This window comes from Protopterus annectens, chromosome 11.part0 (genome assembly GCF_019279795.1).
Source record: "Protopterus annectens isolate FY-2018-M chromosome 11.part0, PAN1.0, whole genome shotgun sequence".
Lineage (NCBI taxonomy): Eukaryota > Metazoa > Chordata > Ceratodontiformes > Protopteridae > Protopterus > Protopterus annectens.
Genome location: NC_056745.1, coordinates 120,828,236 through 120,847,980, shown reverse-complemented (window position 1 = coordinate 120,847,980; position 19,745 = coordinate 120,828,236). Strand labels below are relative to the sequence as shown.

The window sequence follows — 19,745 nt, the reverse complement described above, 5'->3', positions numbered from 1 at the left end:
AAGATCAGGAAGGGTTGCACTGCCATTAATGCCTGTAGTTCAGAGACCCTTCTTGCTGAGGTGATTGCCAGCAGGAAAGCAGTCTTCCAGGATAAGTATTGTAATTCTGCTGTTGCTGCTGGTTCGAAGTGGGTAAGTGTCAATTTTTCTAGCACAAAGTTCAAGTCCCATGCTGGCAATGGTGGTTTCCTGGGAGGTTTCACATTTTAATTCCTCTCAGAAACTGCCTGAGCAGAGGATGTGAGAAGACAGGAGGATCCAAGCTGTATTCTGCTGAAATAGCTGATGCATGTATCTTGATGGAAGAATAGGACAGGCCTGTATGGAAGAGCTCTGCCAAGTACTCCAGGATGTTGGCTATGTTTACCAGTGCCACATCTTCTCCCTTTGCAGTACTCCAAATGAGATATCTTTTCCATTTTGCTCCATAATTCTTTCTTGTTGAAGGTCTACGAGCCTCAAGGATTATGTCTTTAACCCTTTGGGATAAATTTGGGTTAATTGTTCTTATGTAATGTTCCAGGCAGTTAGCTGCAGAGTTTTCAGGTTTGGATGCAGGATGTTGTAGTTGTTCTGTGTTAACAGCAATGGGATCAGGGGTAGTGCCCATATTTGTTCCCGAGACATACTCCTCAGTAATGGGTACCAATGTTGCCTTGGCCAGTCTGGAGCTATCAGAATGATCCTTGGACGCTCCCCTTTGATCTTCAAAAGCACCTTGTGCATCAAAGGAAGTGGTGGGAATGCGTATGCTGTCAGGTTTTTCCAACTGAAAGATAGGGAGTCCACCTTCCAAGCAAGTGGGTGGTACGTCCTTGTGCAGAATTTCTTTAGCTGGTGATTGAGTGGGGATGCAAATAAGTCTATTTGTGGTAATCCCCATTCTCTTGTGATGGCTTTGAAGATGTCCGGATGCAGCATCCATTCGTGGGCATCCGTGGTAGTTCTGCTTAATATGTCTGCTAGAATGTTTTCTTTTCCGGTACAAAATTGCTTGTAACTGAATGTTGTAGCTCAGAGCCACATCCCATAGGTCCAGTGCCAGCCGGCATAGAGGGTATGAATGTGTGCCTCCCTGTTTGTTGATGTACCACATAACTGTGGTGTTGTCTGTCCTTATCATCAACTGTCCTTCTTGGAGAAATGGTCTGAATGACTGGATTGCCAATTTTACTGCCAGCATTTCCTTTAGATTTATGTGCAGGCGCAGCTGGTCTTGAGTCCATAAGCCTTGTATGCACTTGTCCAGCATGTGTGCTCCCCAACCGAGGTCTGATGCGTCTGTCGTGATGGTTTGGCTTGGTTGACTGTTGCAGAAGGGCAATCCTGTGTTTGATTGACAGGCCTGAGCCCACCATAGGAACTCTTGCTTCAGGCATGGGATTATTGGAATTATGGTTTCTAGGCTGTGCTTGTGTTGAGACCACAAATTCTTTAGGTACCACTGTAGCTTTCTCATATGCAGTCTGGCATGAGGGACCAGAATTATGCAGGATGCCATGAAGCCTAGGGCTTGCAGTACTTTTCTTGCAGTTAGATGGTTCTGCTTTGTTAATGCCAAGAAGTAGAGAGGTAGTTGCTCTTTCTTTTCTGCAGTTAGGAATGCCATTTGTTTTGATGTGTCCAGCTCTGCACCCAGAAAGGTTATTCTTTGGGATGGAATCAGCCTTGACTTTTTCATATTGACTGTATATCCCAGGGCTTGCAGCAGGTAAATGACTCTTTGTAAGTCTTCTGTTAGCTTGCTTTTGTTGTCCGCTTGTATCAGGCAGTCGTCCAGGTAGGGGTAAATTTGGATTCCCTGAAGTCTGCAATGAGCAATTACTGATGCCAGGCATTTCGTGAACACTCTGGGCACAGTAGATAAGCCAAAGGGCAATGCTGAGAATTGATAATGCTCTGATCCTGCAAGAAATCTGAGGTATCTTCTGCAATTTGGTCGTATGGGGACGTGCAGGTATGCCTCCTTGAGATCTAGAGTTACCAGCCAAGACTCCTTGCCCAGCATGGGAAGAAGCTGCTGTAAGGTCAGCATTTTGAATTTTGGAACAATGAGGAATGTGTTTAAAGCGGACAGGTCGAGAATAGGCCTCCATTTGCTCTCTTTTCTTGGTACCAGGAAGAGTCTGGAGTAAAATCCCTTTCCTTGTTCCATAGATGGTACCTTTTCCACAGCTCTCATTCTTAATAATTGAGATATTTGCTTTAGAGTTTCTGCCCTTTGAGTAGGTGGTAGGTTTGGCATTCCTCTCTTTCCTGGTAGAGTATGGAAATGGAACCTGTAACCTTGGTCTATAGTTTGCAAAATCCATTTTTCCCTTGTGATGCAATGCCAGTTCTTTGAAAATAAGGTTAGCTTTCCGCCTAAGGGTGCTTCCAGTTGTTCCCTGGTAGGCGGTGCCACAGCCAAGTCACTGTGATTGTGTTGTTGTAGTGGTGGTGGCTGCGTCTGTGCCTCGCTGGTTGTTACCCTGCCACTGGCGTCCCCTGTAGGCACCCCTGGATTGGTTTCTGCCTCTTGAGCGCCTATTCCTGCCTCTCTGTGTCTTAGAGGAGTCCGGAAAGGACCAATTCTTGGAGGGCCAGTTCCTGCTAAACCTTGGAGGTTGAACCTGTAAGAAATCTTTCACTGTTTGTACAGATTTCGCCTTCTCTTCCATCTTTTTCAGAACCTGCTGTGCAGGAGAACCAAATAAATTGACTTTGTCCATGGGTGCATCTAAAAGCTTTGATTTGACATGGTCTGGTAATGCCTGCTCTTTCAACCATGCATGTCTCCTGATAACTGTGCCAGTCATGGCTGATCTAAAGGAAGCCTCCAGTGCATCATAGCCACATTTTAAAGAATGGTTACTAACCTGCTGTATGTTATGTACCATTTCCTGAACATATTTCTTATCTAAAGATTCTTCAGAGGACAGCTTTTTAGTTAACTGGTCTAGCATAAACTCTTGATATTGAATCATATGAAATTGACAGTTCAAAGCCCTAGCTGGCAGAGTAGCAGAAGTGTAAACTTTTTTACCCCATCTCTCTAAGGACCTGGATTCCCTTTCAGAAGGGAGGGTTTTTTTAGCAGATGTAGTTGCTACAGCCTTAGGGCCCTGGGAGATAGTCTCTGGACCTGCAAAAGGAGCCTTGTATAAATGGTGATGAGTGTCTGAGTCCCTGTAGAACCTATCGGGCTTAGCAGGGGCCGGAGGTAATGAATCAGGAACAGTGCAAGCATCATTAAATGCATCATCTACAACAGAAAGAACTGGAGGTATAGCTAAAGGCCTATGCTGTGGCAAATGTAGAAAGGTTCTAAGCCTTTTTCTGGAGTCTGAGAAATCTTGGCCCTGCCACTGAAATTGTTCCTTCATAGCATGCAAGGTTTCCCCAAAGAAAAATTCCTCAGGTGGAGAGGCTGAAGGAATGGACTCTTCAGCATCAGAGTCTTCGTAAGGGGAATAAGGAGCCTCAGGAGGGTCTGTATGTTCTGAGTCATCAGAGGAATCATCTGTGGATACTGGCTCTGGGGGCTCTGCTCTAGGCCTCTTCTCTGGAGGTGGATGAGTGGTCCTGTCTGGATGAGGCTGGGATCCACGAATTAAAGAAATGAGATCCTCTGCCAAAGAAAGCATATGGGAACTGGTGCTGGGCCTGTGAGAGGGGGGTTTGACAGGCACAGTTTTTGAAGCTTTAGCTGCTTTAGCCCTGGCAAAGGCCTTAATAGACATGGCTGCAGGAGGCCTAGCAGCTCCACGTGCAGGGGTTGAAATATCCAAGGGAATAGTGTCTGATAATTCCTGAGAAACCGCAACTGCAGGTTGGATTTCAGAAGCCGATTCCACCAGGTTAGAAGAGGCCTCGGTAGAAGGCATGTTTTCGGCTGGGGGAAGAACCGCTTGCTCAGTTTCAGCCGAAACCGAGACACTCGTGGTTGGCTTAACCGCGGTTTCGGACGAAACTGCGGACCGCGAGTGTCGGTCCTTTTCCCTGCATTTTTTGGTTATTTGTGAAGTCGGAGGATCCGACGGCATGATATAAGCAAAATCAGAGCCGAAAAACTGCTCTGCAAATTCCGACCGACGTCTAAGCGTCCGTCGGTTAAAAGAAGCACAGGCTAGACAAGCTGCTACGTCGTGGTCTGGGCCTAAACAAGGTAAGCAGTAAGAGTGGAAATCTTTATGAGGTATTTGTTTCCCACAAGTTAAACAGTTATTCACTTTTTCTGACATCGGCTGAGGCAAGAAAGTCTCCCCAACGGGGTACTTAGCTTTTTAGAAGTCCTCGAAGTAGTATTCGGTAGTAGTAATCTCTGGTTCTGACCGACCGGCACTTGCGAACAGCTTCTGCTTCGGGCGCCACGCGGCAAGAAAGACTGAGGAAAATGGCGTCGGCTGATGCCTTTATACCCGAAGAACTGCAGCTATGACGTCAGGTGAAGCGCGACACCAGCCGAAGCCAGACCCAGACTTTGGAATCCGGCCGACCGAAGGGCTGCCTGACGACAGGACTACCCATTTGTAAGGACTGCAGATGCATCCTTGAAGGACATCGTATTCTGCGTGGAGACATGCGTGAATGGGCGTACCTTCGTTGAAGGTTGTATGTCAGGGCTGGTAACTCGGCACGTAAAAATCAACTACCAATTATTAGCGGACCGCAGTTCCGCTGAAGCGACCCCTAACCGGGAAAAGCCGAAAGACACAAACAATATAGTGTTTTCAGTGATGTTTTAATAGATATTGTTAAACACTACTGGAATTTTGTGTTTAGATCAATGGAACTAAAAAAATTATTGTCTAGGTCTTTAGGCATTTCATTTCGTAGAGGTAGGAATTTAAAAGATATTTTGGTACACAATACATTTAAATATCCCACTGAGTCACTGCAGTATAGGACCATGCAGTGACTAGAAACTTTACCCTGTGGTCATTGCAATGTTTGTCATTATATTGTTTCAACTTTTAAGTATATAAATGGCCATGTATTTGAGGCTAAAAATACATATAGCTGTAACACTGAAGGTATTTATGCGTTGAAATGCCCTTGTATATATAGGAGAAAGTAAAAAGGAAGTTTAAAACTAGACTGCAGGAGCATGTCAGGAATATTATAAATAATAAAGAAGATAGCCCTGTTGCCAAACATTTTATACTGGTTCACAATTCTAATCCAAATGGGCTACAAGCCACTATCTTAGAACATACTATGAAGGGTGTATTTTCTGATGATTTGTATAAAAAGAAGTTGCTATATAAAGAAAGTATTTTCTGAATGTGGAATGTAACTGGAGGCTTCTTATCTGATGAGAAAGCAGTATTAAGTATTTTTTAATGTTTATTGATTAATTGGTTTAGGCTAATTGTTTATTGTTAGATGTATTAAGGTATATAAACTGTGTAAGTTATGTGATGTTTTATACTCCTTGAAGGCGGTTGCCGAAGCGCTAGAGGTACAATAAACTGGTGTTTTAAGTGAATTCATCTGTGGTCTTCAGTTTTATCTTTCCTTTTGGTTTGTGCAGTCCGTAGTCGAAGAAGCATCTTGCGGCATACCGGACTCTGAATAGGTCTCAGTAGAGGCCTGCGAATCTGTAGAAGCAGGTATCAGGGGCTGCGAAAGCACCTCACTGAGTACCAGCGGACTGTCGACTAGCTTAATGGAAGTGTCGTCGGCAGTTTTGGACCTATGCGGTCTGTCTCTGTCTTTATCCTTACTTTTTTTGGAAGTTCGGTAGTCGGATGGCTTATCGAAGCCATTACGGAATATGGAGAACGAGAGCGAAAGAAATTGGCAACAAAAAATAGCCTGACGATGAATAGTTTGGGTGTTGAACGAGGCACAAAACCGACAGCGAGGAATGTCGTGGTCGGGCCTAAACAGGTGACGCAGTAAGAATAAAATTCTCTGTGAGGTATTTGCTTTCCACAGGCAAGACAATTAACTTTTTCTGACGTCTGTTAGAGCAAGAATAAAGGATCCCCAATAGGGTACTTATCTTTTAGAAGACTTCAGTTCTGAAACTCGAAAAACGAAAATTTCAGGAGGTGGCCAACCAGCACTTGCGAAGTGCTTCTGCTTCGGACACTGTACGGCAAGAAAAGCTGATGTAGTGGCGTTGGCTGCATGTTTTATACCCTGATGACCTGACGTCATGGAAGAAGTGACAGCATCCGACGCAGAAATCCCAAGACTCTGGTATTCAGGCCGACTGAGGGCTACCTGCAGGCAGATAACCCAAATGCGATGACTGCAACAGTGAAACACAAAGAACATCATTCACTGTCGCTGTCATCATCTGTAAGATATTCTGCCTGTATGAAGCCCAATGGCCAGCTTGACTTCCAAAGCTATACCTTCTCCAAAAGATTTCAGCTGACTCCCTCCCACTGACACAACATCAGAGTGACATCAACCTATTTCATCTTCAAATGTTTGTTGCCCTGGCAATAGCAAGAGGAAAACCCCAGCACAAGAGCCTGATTGAGTACTGCCCTGTGCAACAGATACACCCCAGAGATCACTGATCTCTCCTCTCTCTCTAGAAAGTACAGCGAGGTGTGGGGACTGGGTTTGGGAGATGAAAGGGCATGCAAGGTGTAAAACAGCACCCAATATCAGGGTGCCAGGAAAGGACTCAGAGGGAGAGAATATGAACTGAAACAGTGAACACATTCAAACATCTACATTTACTCTAAGTGTCTAACAGAACTGTACTAAGTGCATGGCACTATTCACTATTACAGTCATCTCTGAGATGACTCAAAGGTGTAACAGTTGATGGTAGCTGGCAGAAAAGGCCGACTCAGAAAACGAATACCTTACAAGATGGGCAAGGCAAAACCTACCACAGATGTCACACCTAAATTCTAGTGTCTTGAAAAGGTAATGCACAAGAGGACCACGAAGCCGGTTCTAAAATAGAATGGGTGCTAACTACCCTGAGAATTACTGGGGCTGCTACAGTGATGCTGGTGGAATGGGCTTTGACATTACCCAGAAACAGGTTTGTTATATGCAGGATATCAGTAACTAATGCAATGTGCAAGCCATTTAGAAATGGTTTGCTTATTAATTGGTTTCCCTTCGTTAGCATCAACCAGAGACAGCTGGACACATTTTCTAAATTATTTTGTTCTGCCCACATAAAATATAAGTAGACTATGCACATTCAAGGAATGCAGGGTCCGTTCCCTTTTGTTTTGACACTTAGGGAAAAAAAAAACACAGGTACGAGGATTTAAGGCCATCTCTGTTATACCACTGTCAAGAAAGAGGGATAAGTGTGAAGGGATACTCTATCAGGAAATGAACATTTTATGTAATGTTGAAGTGAATGAAAATTCCTAAAATATATACTGCATAAAAATTAAAAATATATTAATATATCTCTTCTTTTACTGTATATGTATTAATGTCACATTTTTAAAATCATGTTTAATGAAGGTGTTAAAAAAATTTTCTCTAGTGGAAAAAAAAAGATCCAATACGCTTTAATTCATAATTTTTCCTCTTCTAAAGACAGGAAGATATCAAGGTGATTTTTCTCTTCCTGAAAATGTGTAACCAAACAGATGTGGAAGGCAACCGGGGTAAATGGTGTAGGTACATAAATAAAACTTTCTCAGATAACCTACCATCAATGAACAGAATGTAGGACTGATACATTCACTATAATCTTAAAATACAACTCTGTGAATCAGAAACAGCTCAACAGTAGAAACTGATTAGGTACTTTGACCTGCACTGGGTAATACAGTGAAAAAGGAAGGGCTAGGCTTCAAATGGCCCTCGTGGTCATTAGCCTAGTAAATACATGTGAACCTATGAACTAGCAGAAGCTGTGGAGAATGCATATATCCATGTCCTGCTTTAAACCATGTAGGTGATCCCCCTCCCCAGTTTCGTCTTTTTCCGATGAAATGCATTTAATCTCAGAAGCAGATATTATACATAAAAAGCCATTTTTAATGACCATGGGTCTTCAGAGATCTTTACCCATAATGGAGGCATAGTATTTGCTCATTTGAAAATAATATAAATAACAGCTTCTGCCGCATCATCTCTATATAGTGACAACTTATTAGGAAATCAGTTTCTATTACAGCAAGAAGTTAAAAATGCTTTAGCCAAAGAATCCTGGCATTAGGCTACTACCCCCCCCCCCCCACACACACACACACACACACTACCTAATTAAATTATCTGGAGAGAGGATTACACTGACGATTTATTTTAACTTTTGCCCTTCCAGTGTAAACTTTGGTTTTAGATACACCTGGGTGCAGTGGAGGAGGCATGTACTTCCATATGGTGATCTGGCCAGGGCACATCACCAAACCTCCTCCTGCTTCTCAAAGCAAAAGCTTCCATCAGATGTAATACTGGGGCAAAATCTTCCTCCTTCCCAAGAAGGGGTCTGGGCTTCTGGTCACCCAGATGATGCCTCCCCCTCCACCCAGGAGCTCTCACTAACAGACTTGGATTAATAGTACACCCCCCCTCCATTTTCTATGCTCTTTACGCTTCTCATACATCCCGAGAAATCCTCTTCAGATTTCTGTGTGTTCTTTCGTCTTTCTTGGACTTCAAAAACTTATCTTGTTTTGGTAGTTCTACTTACAGAAACTCAGAGTTTACAACTGTCACTAAAGTGCAAAGCCCCTATACTAAAAAAGCGATATCAGAAAGGTCTGTACTATAGTCACACATGTCTAAATATTAAAGGAGGAAAGTAATTACTTTCAAATAATTCGTAAGCATCTCCTCACATTACTGAAAAAGCTGAAATTTTCAATATTTACAAAAAGCAGGCAAATATGAAACTTTTCACAAACTGAGAATGTAATCAAGCAACTAACAGTTTTAAACAGACAAGAACAGCAGATGATGGAGTAGGGTAATACTGATTATTATGTATGGCAAAGCTGCAGTAGCACAGCTGCACAAGATGCGCATTTCAGGTAAAACCTCAGACAGTTGGGGATGGGGACAGCTGGATATTTCTTATACAATGGCAACTCCTCCAAAGTCTTTACTGCATAAACAGTTCACAGAGATCCTATGTCCTTATCACTACATTTTTTATTTACAGCTGTTACTATATTTCTTAAGCATTTTACAGTGCTAACCCATTTTAATAAGAAATGTGTACGCACTACTTCCTACTATAGGCATCTTATCTGTGTTTGCGCAATAGCTGTGGCTGTAAACAGTCAGTTGACCAATCTAGCTACCTAGTTAACAAATTATAAGATCGATCCATGGGAAACTCGAACTGACACTCAAACAATTAGCAAATCACTCTGAATGCATCTAAAATACGGCCCTCTAATGCTGCACAAGTATGAAAGAGGTATGTTTTTTTTTCCTGCGCAAAGACTTGATATCATGAATGGAGAAGCTAAGCTTGAAGACAGGTGAACCTAGCCATGCTTTAAGCATGGTGCTACATTTTTTTAATGAACATGGTTTGTGTTAACATTAAAAGTTTTTATATAAAAAAACTTCATCAAGTACAAATGAGCCACCTATTTGCTTATTACAGCAGTACAATACTTACCTGGAATCGTCCAAGCTTAATAACTCTAGCAGCAGTAACATCACTTAAGCAGTCATCTTCATGAGCCACTGCAATAATATGAAAGAAAAATTAAAAGTACTACTACCAAAAAAACACTGAATGACTAGCTTCAAGAAGCATTACAAGAGCACTTCTCTTAATGACCTATCTCGATACAGGAGTCAGAAGTCAAACAATTTTTAACTAGTACAATCATCTTGATCTGGTATGCAACTGTCACAGTACAACTTACAGTGTTAACTTACACAGCTGCCATATCTGGAACGACTCTCTTTTCCTGTGACACAATAAAAGTTAAGCATATCGTCTATCAATAATAATCTGGCTATTTGTTTTGCAGATCTCAGGTTGAAGAATACATGTTTTCAATACCAATGGCTAGCAAGTCATCATACACCAGCTATATTAGAATGCCTGACCCTGCAGACTGTTAATTTATCCAACAGCGACAGTTTTATATAAACCCAGAAACAGCAAAGATAATTTCATAATTATCATGCTAACATGTAATATACATGAAAGTTATGTACTTAACACAATGATAGATTTGTGCTGTCCTCTTTTTGTTTGGTTCAACGTGCGAGTTGTTGAGGGCAAAGCAACTTCAGCATTTATTGATCACGTAAGAAGCAAAAAGGTCGCAGCAAGGCTGGCCCCTAAGGCTGAAGATCTCTGTTGCCACGGTTATACTGAGAGACCGCTCGTGAGGCAGTAGTATAATTCTGCTTAACTTGTCCTCCAGAATATTGGACATTCCAGGTATATGGGTACCTACTAAAAAGCAGTTTGAAGACATCACCCACTGCCAGATTCTCATGGCTTCTTGTCAATGAAGGTATGTTTGGTTTTCACCTTGTTTGCTGATGTACCAAACCACTGACATGTTGCTTGAATGCATGGCAATCCCATCCTTGGGTAGATGGTCCTGAAGTGCCTGTAAAGTAAGGAGAACTGTTCTTAACTCCAAGACATTGATGTGAAGGTTGGCCTCTAATGGTCACCACATTTCTTGGACTGCTCTCCCTTCAAAATGCCCCACCTACCTAAGAAGGGAAATGTCTGTGGTCACTGTGGCTTTGGGTACCAGAGGACAGAAGGGTTTGCCCACAGTGACTGTCCTGTGTGAGTCATATTTTATAGTGAAGGGGGTGAATTTCTGAGACCACTGTACAGCTAATGTCCATTGTAGAGCTCTCAGGTGATATCTGGCTAAAAGAACCATCAAGATCGAGGAAGCCAATACACCTAGGAGTTGTAATACCAGTTCATCCTGGTGACTGGGATGATTTATTGCCTGAAGAGCAACTGATCTACTTGATGTGACTTGTGTTCAGAAAAGTTTTGCTATCTCATGTACAGTATCTGTCAGCCAGCCTAAAAATTCTATAGATTTGGTAGGTTGTAATTTGCTTTTCTTGGTGTTGACAGAAATACCCAGGTGGGTTGATAGTTAGCAGGAACGATTGATGTGTTAAAAGTAGAACCCTGGAGGTAGCAGTTAGAAGCCAGTCATCCAGATATGGGAATACCTGGATCCCTTGAAACCTGAGAAAAGCTATTACCGCTGCCATTACCTTGGTAAACACCAAGGGGCTGCGGTGAGACCAAACAGCAGCGCTCTGAATTAAGAGAGACTAGCTCCAAGCTGGAAATGGAGAAATCTCCTGGACTCTCGCTGGATCTTTATGTGATAGCCATCCTGAAGCTCTACAGAGCACATCCAATTGTCCTTTCTGAGTAGAGGTAGAATGTACTCTATATTGTGACGATCTGAAATTTTGTCCATTTTATAAATTCATTCAATTCGCTGAGATCCAAAATTTGTCTCAGGCCCCCCATCTGTTTTGGTACTGAAAAGAACTTGAGTAGACTCCGGATTCAAACTGGTTTTGGGGGACCAGCTGGATGACTCTCAATCATCATCCTCCGTTGCTGAAGACTCCAACTGACTGGGTGGAATGCTGACAATTTTATTTTATTCCTGGGGCTTCTAAAAAGTGTACTGTATAAGCTCTGGTAATGATCCTTAGCATCTGCATATCGTGAGTAATGTTTTGCCAGGCTTGAGGGTTTAAGGAGAAGCATTCTCCAACTCCCTCCAGAGTGCAGCAGTCGAGCAAACATTCAGGGATGCTGGTGAGGTTTCTCTTCAAATGGGCCAAGGAAACCTTGATTTTGCAGACTGCCTCTGTCCCTGGGGCAACATGCTGTGGAACTGCCTCCACCTTTGCCTCTGGGAGGCCTAACCCCACAAGTGTTGTGGTGTAAACCTTGAGATTTTTTTTTGAACCCCAATTTTTGTTCCACCTCTCTGATTCCTGGAGAAGGATCTCAGAGAGGATGAAAAATGGATTCCATTGGCAAGACAAGGTCTTGCTGGTAAGTGTATCCTTAACTTTTGATCCAAACAAAGGGTAACAGTCACATGACATGTTTATGAAAGATGTTTTAACGCTTTCCACAAAGATGTAAAGCTGCATCCAAGCATGACAACCCATTGTAATGCCATTCCCGGCTGCTCAGGCTGCATCATCTGCTGTGTTAGAAAACAGTCTCATGGCTGCAATGGAAGATGACTATACGGTAGACAACTGGGAATCAACACTTCTTTGGATATCTGCTTGCAAGTTACTCACCAGTTTGAAATGCCCTTTATCAAATCCCTATGGAAATGTGTCATGTGAGCCATATAGTTCAGTGTAAGAAGAGAAAATGTGGCAATGTTTCCCCAATATCTCCAATGCCCTAGACTCCCTGTTAGGGAGATGGACGGAGAAACTCTCCTCAGATAGTTCCTTGTAAGTGGCTGCTACCACCGTGGCATCTATGGCAGGGAACTTTGGCCCAAAATTTCCTATCTTTAGAGGCAACTAAAATTCTGCCTGGCTTTTTTGGGATGGGATCTGCCACATTAGGCTCCTTCCAGGCTTTTTGAGTGGTAAGGTCAACTAAAAGCATCAGGAGGGGGAACACCCAGGATGTTCAAGAGCTGGATCCAAATGCTCTGAGAAACAGACTTAGAAGGAGGAGCTTCGGTCCCCCCTCCAATGTTTCATCAATGCTAGGATGTCTCCAGAGGAGACATTTTTGGACGTGGGGTAGGGGGGGAATATTGTCTAGCCTTCTCCCTCATCTAAATTGATGTCTTCTGTGACAGACTGAGGAGAGGAGTCAACTTGCTTCCTTTTACAAGCCCTCTTCCAAGGAATGTGCGCTGGGACTCACGAGGGAGATGCCTCAGAATTGGATGTGGGACTTGAGTGCTAAATAGTCTCAAAGCTTAATGGATACATCTGTCCCTGTCTACCAGAATGAGATGAGGAGGGTACAGTGTTCAGAGGGAGTCTGGATAGATACAAAACACTCTGAGCACACCACAACGTTTTGGTCCAACCAAGGCCCTCTCCACAGCCTTGAAAGCCAACTCAGCCAATGGAACCGAAGAGTCAGCCAAATAAGTAAAGCAAGAAGCCCTCTCAAATCCAACACCTGAAGGCCCTGAGGAGGACCTCTGAACCGAGCTGCTGAGTGCCAAGGAACCAACTGGCAGTGACAGCTCCAAAAACTTTGGCCTAACTCCACCACTGGTACCCCGACACAGACACACTTGATCCAGGACTCTGATGGACCTGAAAGGAATGGAGTCGACCAAATGAGGGAAGATGATGAAGCCAAACTCTCCAGGGCTGTCGAATTCTCATAAACCACCACTTCGACCAATAGTGGCGGGTGATGGATGGCTTACAGAGCCCATTTCAGTATATCTGGATGGGGCACTTAGGGATATAGTCTTAGTGAATGTCCAGCGGTATTAAAAGACAGAATATTTTTTTTACAAGATTTATACAATAAGTACCATGACTGTTTCTGGGGATGGATTGTTGGTTACGTTAGATGTGATTTGTTTACATGTATCCCCAATAGTGAGGGTGTAAATATGGTACGGATCTATCTAATTAGATTAGGAAAGATTTCTCTTCCCCGTATTGATTTTTTGTGTATGTTGCTCGACATGGTACTAGAATATATTATTTTCATGTTCCATGATGTAGGCTATTGGCAATTAGCTGGTGTTGCTATGGGCACCAGCTGTGCCAACACTTATGCAAATATAGTTATGGCTGAATGGGAATATCATATTTGGAGCTTACATAACTCACACATTGGTTTTTATCGACGTTTTGTCGATGATCTCTTCCTTGTTTGGGAAGGTGATGAACAGGTATTACTAGATTTATTTGCCCTTTTTAAATACAACTAGTACCTTTTTACTATTCACTATTAAACACTCAACCAGTTCAACTGAGTTTTTGGATGTTCAAATAAGCAAGACAGGCAACTCTACGTCCACTAAATTATACAGGAAGTCATGCTATCGTCCATCCTTTTTACACCGACAAAGCATGCATCCTGGATATACATTCAATCGGGTGATGAAAGGTCAAGACTTTAGAATTTCTCGCTTATCATGTGAAGAGCATGATTTTACATCCAGTTTGGGACAACTGGCAGTTGAATTTCAAACTAGAGGTTATAAGATTGATGAAATTTCAAATATGTAGAGAAGTAAAGTACAGTTGTGTACACTTACCATAAATGTAGATGTTCGAGTGTATTCACTGTTGCAGTCATTACATTTGGGTAATCTGCTGGCAGGTTGCCCTCAGTCGGCCTGATTAACAAAGTCTTGGGTCCTGAGTCGGTTGCTGTCCCTTCTTCCATGATGTCAGGTCATCAGGGGTATAAAACATGCAGCCGATGCCATTAAATTAGTTTTTCTTGCCCCAGATGTCAGGTGCCCTCCAAATGGGGAGCAAATAAAATTAAAAACACAAGAAATATACTTCCAACCACAAACAAATACACCAAAAGGGCTTTCAAGCATAGCGAAAGAAAGTAGAGGTATAGCCAGAGGAAAAAAAGGGGGGGGGGGCTGGAGGGAGGGTAACCAGGACTGCAAAAGTGAATACACTCGAACATCTACATTTATGGTAAGTGTACACAATTGTACTATGTTCTTCATGTTTCACTGTTGCAGTCATTACATTTGGGTAGATTCCCAAAGCTATGGTTGGGTAGAGGGAATTGTACAGCATTAGGACCAGCTATAAGGCACTGCAGGACAGCAGTGGCAAAGCCAGCTCTGGATTTAGAGAAACGTGGTAAACGGTAATGTTTGGTTAAAGTATGAACTGAGCTCCAGGTAGCAGCTTCTAGAATGTCTCTGGTAGGAACACCTCTGAGAAAGGCTGTTGAAGTAGATGCAGCCCTGGTGGAATGGGATCTGATCCCCTGAGGGATAGTTTTTTCATGGTGCATGTAGCAGAAACGAACACAATGGCTTATCCATTTGGAAATAGTTTGCTTTGAAATAGCCTGTCCCTCTGCCCCTGCAGCAAATGCCACCAGCAGTTGTAAAATCTAAGTTGTCTGTGTACATCCAATGAATGCAGAATCTGCTCCCCCTTATTCTGTGGATTGGGAAAGAAAGTTGGCAAATGAATGGTCTGATTAAGAGCCACACTGGATACCACCTTAGGCATGAAGGATGGATTGGTCCTGAGAGATACCCTGTCCGCATGAATACTGATGAAAGGCTCCACTGCCATAAGAGCCTGTAATTCGGAAATCCTTCTAGCTGAAGTGATTGCTAAAAGGAAAGCTGTTTTCCAAGAGAGAAATTGTAAGTCTGCAGTAGCAGCTGGCTCGAAAGGAGGGAGAGTGAGCTTCTCCAATACAAAACTGAAGTCCCAGGCAGGGGTTGGAGCTCTCCTGGGTGGTCTCAAGTGTTTGGCTCCTCTGAGACACTGCTTTAGCAGAAGATGAGAGAAGAGGGGAGGTTCTGTGTAGTAATGAGCTGAAATGGCGGAGGCATGGATTTTTATGGACGAAAAGGCCAGGCCCTTGTGAAGCATCTCAGTTAAGTATTGCAAAATCTGAGGAATGTTGGGCACTGCTGTGCTTATCCCTTGAGATTGATTCCAGGCACAGAATCTTTTCCATTTGTCAGCATAAGACTTTCTAGTACTAGGTCTTCTCGCCTCCAAAATGCCATCCATCACAGGTTTGCTGAGGGATGCTAAGGGTGAATTTAGGTGATTAGCCACACTGCAAGATTCAAAGTTTGGAGCGGAGTGTGCAGAGTTTGGTTGTTCTGCTGAGATAGCAAGTAGGGTGACTGAGGCAGGTGCCACAGTGGAAGGTGTGACACACTGCGCAGGAGTGGGTACCAGTGTTGGCGAGGCCAGTCTGGAGCAATTAAAATCATTTTTGGCTTGTTCTGTTTGACTTTTAGTAGAACATTGGAGAGCAGAGAGGGAAAGGCATAGATGGATAGGTTTTTCCAGCTGAAGGACAGAGCATCCACTTTCCAGGCTTTTTTGTGATGAGTTCTTGTGCAAAATTTGTCCAACTGATAGTTCTGGGGTGAGGCAAAAAGATCTATGTTTGGACTCCCCCATTTGCGTGTCAATGTTGAAAATCCGTGGTTCCAGTTTCCATTTGTATGGGTCAATGAGATTTCTGCTTAGTTTGTCTGCCAGAGTATTTAGCTTTCCTGGCAGGATTTGAGCTTGCAGTTGTACTTGATAGGTCAAAGCAGTGTTCCACAATGCCATGGCTAGTCTGCAAAGGGGGTAGGAGTGTGTACCCCCCTACTTGTTTATGTACCACATAACCGTGGTGTTGTCTGTCTTTATCATTAATTGTCCTGGATGAAGGTAGTCCTTGAAGGCTGTCAGAGCATTCTGTACAGCTAGCATTTCTTTTTGATTGACATGAAGATGCATTTGATTTGGGCTCCATTTGCCCTGAATGCACTTCCTTGCCAGATGGGCCCCCCAAGCATAGTCTGATGCATCTGTAGTTAGGGTTTGGGTGGCAGGGGGTGGTGTGAATGACAGTCCCTTGTTTTGGTGGCAGGCCTCTGCCCACCATAGGAACTCTAGTTGCAGGCAAGGTATGATAGGAATCATTGTTTCCAGGCTGTGACAATATTGACTCCATAAACTTTTTAAGTACCACTGAAGTTTCCTCATATGCAGTCTTGCATATGGAATTAGAAGAATGCAGGAGGCCATGAACCCCAAGGCTTGCAGAATTTGTCTTGCAGATAGCAGGGTTTTTGTGGCCACCTGTTTGAAGTAAGTCACCAAATGAATTTGCTTTTCTGGCGTATGGAAAGCCATCTGGGCAGTTGTATTCAAGCTTGCACCCAGGAATGTAATTTTTTGAGAGGGTACCAGTTGTGATTTCTTTTTGTTTATAGTGTATCCTAGACAAGTTAGAACCCTTTTTACAAACGCCAGATGTTTTAGAAGAATGTCCCTGTTTTCTGCCTGAATTAGACAATCGTCCAGGTATGGATATATTTGAATATTTCTTTGTCTGCAAAATGCAATTATTGGAGCCAGGCACTTTGTAAAGACCCTGGGCGCAGTAGATAAGCCAAAGGGCAGTGCAGAGAACTGGTAATGCAAGTAGCCTGCTTTGAAGCGAAGGTATCTTCTGCAAGAATCCCTGATTGGGATATGCAGGTAAGCCTCTTTTAAATCTAGAGTTGCCAACCACGCATCTTTTCCTAACATAGGAAGCAACTGGTGAAGAGTCAGCATCTTGAATTTTGGAATGTCCAAAAAGGTGTTTAGAGTAGATAGGTCCAGAATTGGACGCCACGATTTGTCTTTTCTGGGTACCAGGAAAAGTCTTGAATAGAAACCTTGTCCCTTTTCCTCTTCTGGTACTGGCTGAATAGCTCCCATGCTCATGAGGGAAAGTACTTGTTTCTAGGCCTCTGCCCACTGATTTGGGGGCAGGTCTGGCCATCCATTTGGAATTGGCAATGTGTGGAAATGAAATCTGAATCCCTGGGATACTATATTTAAAATTCACTTGTCCTGGGTTATAAGTTGCCAGTTTCTTGCATGAAGAGCCAGTTTTCCCCCCAAAGGGGCAGCTAAAAGGTAAGTGCTTGGTAAGTGTAAAGGGAAGTCATGGAGACTGCTTACCATAGGAGGCACACCATTGTTTTGTTCTGAAAGTTTCTTGGGACTGAAACCTGGTGCCTTTGGAATGTCTGGGTTTGACTTGAGAGGCTCTCGAAGGAACTGGAAAGGATCAGTTCTTAGTAGGCCAGTGTCTACTAAATCTTGGAGGTTGGATTTGTAAGAAATCTTTCACAGTTTGCATAGATTTAGCTTTATCTTCCATCTTTTTTAGAACTTCTTCAGCCTTGCTACCAAAGAGACAGTCCTGTTGTAAAGGAGCATTTAACAATTTTGCTTTAACATGATCAGGTAGATTTTGCTCTTTGAGCCAAGCATGCCTTCTTAGCACAGATCCAGTTACAGCAGCCCTGCAAGAGGTCTCCAAAGAATCAAAACCACATTGCAAGTATGTTTTCCAACTTGTTCAGCTGAATGCAATAAATCCTGTAAATGCTTATTTTCCACACAATCAGAAATCATCATTTTCTGTTTAAGCAGTCCCATGATATGCTGATATTTTAGCATATGAAATTGACAGTTTAAAGCCCTGATTGCCAGGGTTGCAGAAGTATAAATCTTCTTACCCCATCTATCCAGCGTCCTGGAATCTCTATCAGAAGGGGTAGGATTTTTAGCAGAGGAAGCCTTAATGGCCCTTGGGACCCTGAGAAATGGTTTCAGGATCTGCAACAGGATTTTTGAAAAGGAACTTGTGGGAATCGGGAACCCTGTAGTATCTGTCTGGCGTACAAGGAGCCAGAGGCAGAGAATCAGAAGTCATACTAGATTCTGAAAAAAACATCATCAACAATGTCTAGAACAGGAGGTATAGCCAAAGGCCTATGCTGAGGAAGAAGAAAAAAATCCCTAAGTCTCTTTTTAGATTCAGAAAAATCCTGACTTTCCCAGTGGAAATGTTCCCTTAAGGTATTCAAAGTTTTCCCAAAATAAAAATCCTCAGGGGGAGAAGCAGAAGGAATGGAATCTTCTGCATTAGAGTCCTCATAAGTAGGTATAGACAATTCCTGTTCATTAGAAGAGTCAGAATAAATAGAATCCTGTTCAGAAGATTCATAATCAACATCTTGCCTAGGCCTCTTAGAAGAGGGGGGTTGACTAGCCCTGATCAGAGTAATTAAATGTTCAGCCATTTTGATCATTAGTGTTTTAGGCATAGGGGCCTGCACACATGGCCTAGGCATCGGTTTTTTAGACATAGGTCGAGATTTTGGCCTTAGTTTTGAAGATAGCGTCGGTCTAATATACAAATCTGTAGGCCTGAAAACTCCCTCAGAAGCCGCTGCCTACACAGTGGCTCCGGACCCATCCAAGGTAGAGACATCCACGGGTTCCATAATTGAAGCATCTTGGACTCCGAATGGGTCTCAGTAGAGGCCTGCGAATCAGAAGTAGTGGGTATCAGGGGCTACGAAAGCACCTCACTGAGTACTGGCGAACTGGCTTAGGAGAAGCGTCTTTGGCAGTTTTGGACCTCAATGGCCTCTGTCTTTTCCTTTGCGTTTTTTTAGGTATTCCGGTAGTTGGATTACTAACAGATGACATTTCTGGATAATTAAGGCATGAGCCAAAATATTTAGATGAAAAAATGTACCGACGTTTGATAGTGTGTTGATTAAATAAAGCACAAAACTGACAGCAAGGTACGTCGTGGTCAGGGCCTAGGCAAGGAATACAGTACAAATGGAAATTCTTATGAGGTATTTGCTTCCCACAAGTAATGCAATTATTAACTTTTACTGACATCGGTAAGGAGCAAGAAAAAGTTTCCCCAATGGGGTACTTAGCTTTTTAGTTGAAGACTTCGGATCTGAAACTCGAAAACGAAAATTTCAGGAGTTGGCCGACCGGCATTTGTGAACTGCTTCTGCTTCGGGCACCGCGTGGCAAGAAAGACTAATGTAATGGCATCTGCTGCATGTTTTATACCCCTGACGACCTGACATCATGGAAGAAGGGACAGCAACTGACGCAGAACCCAAGACTTTGTTAATCAGGCCGACTGAGGGCAACCTGCCAGCAGATTACCCAAATGTAATGACTGCAAAGTACAGTTTTGTACCTACCATAAATGTAGATGTTCGAGTGCTAATACAGCTGCAGTAATCACAGATGGGTTTTCAGCCGTCAGGCGGTCCCTCGGTCGGCCGAATTCCAAAGTCTTGGTC

The 19,745-nt window shown here is 43.1% G+C and overlaps 1 protein-coding gene across 1 annotated transcript in view; it reads right to left on the bottom strand.

Moving 5' to 3' along the window:
* Window positions 1-19,745, bottom strand: part of LOC122815199 (serine/threonine-protein kinase WNK1-like) — a 3,137,204-nt gene that overhangs the window by 744,933 nt on the left and 2,372,526 nt on the right. The window contains exon 15 of the mRNA XM_044087493.1: window positions 9,554-9,621. Coding sequence (XP_043943428.1) covers window positions 9,554-9,621 — 68 coding nt within the window. The remainder of the gene's footprint in view (window positions 1-9,553; window positions 9,622-19,745) is intronic.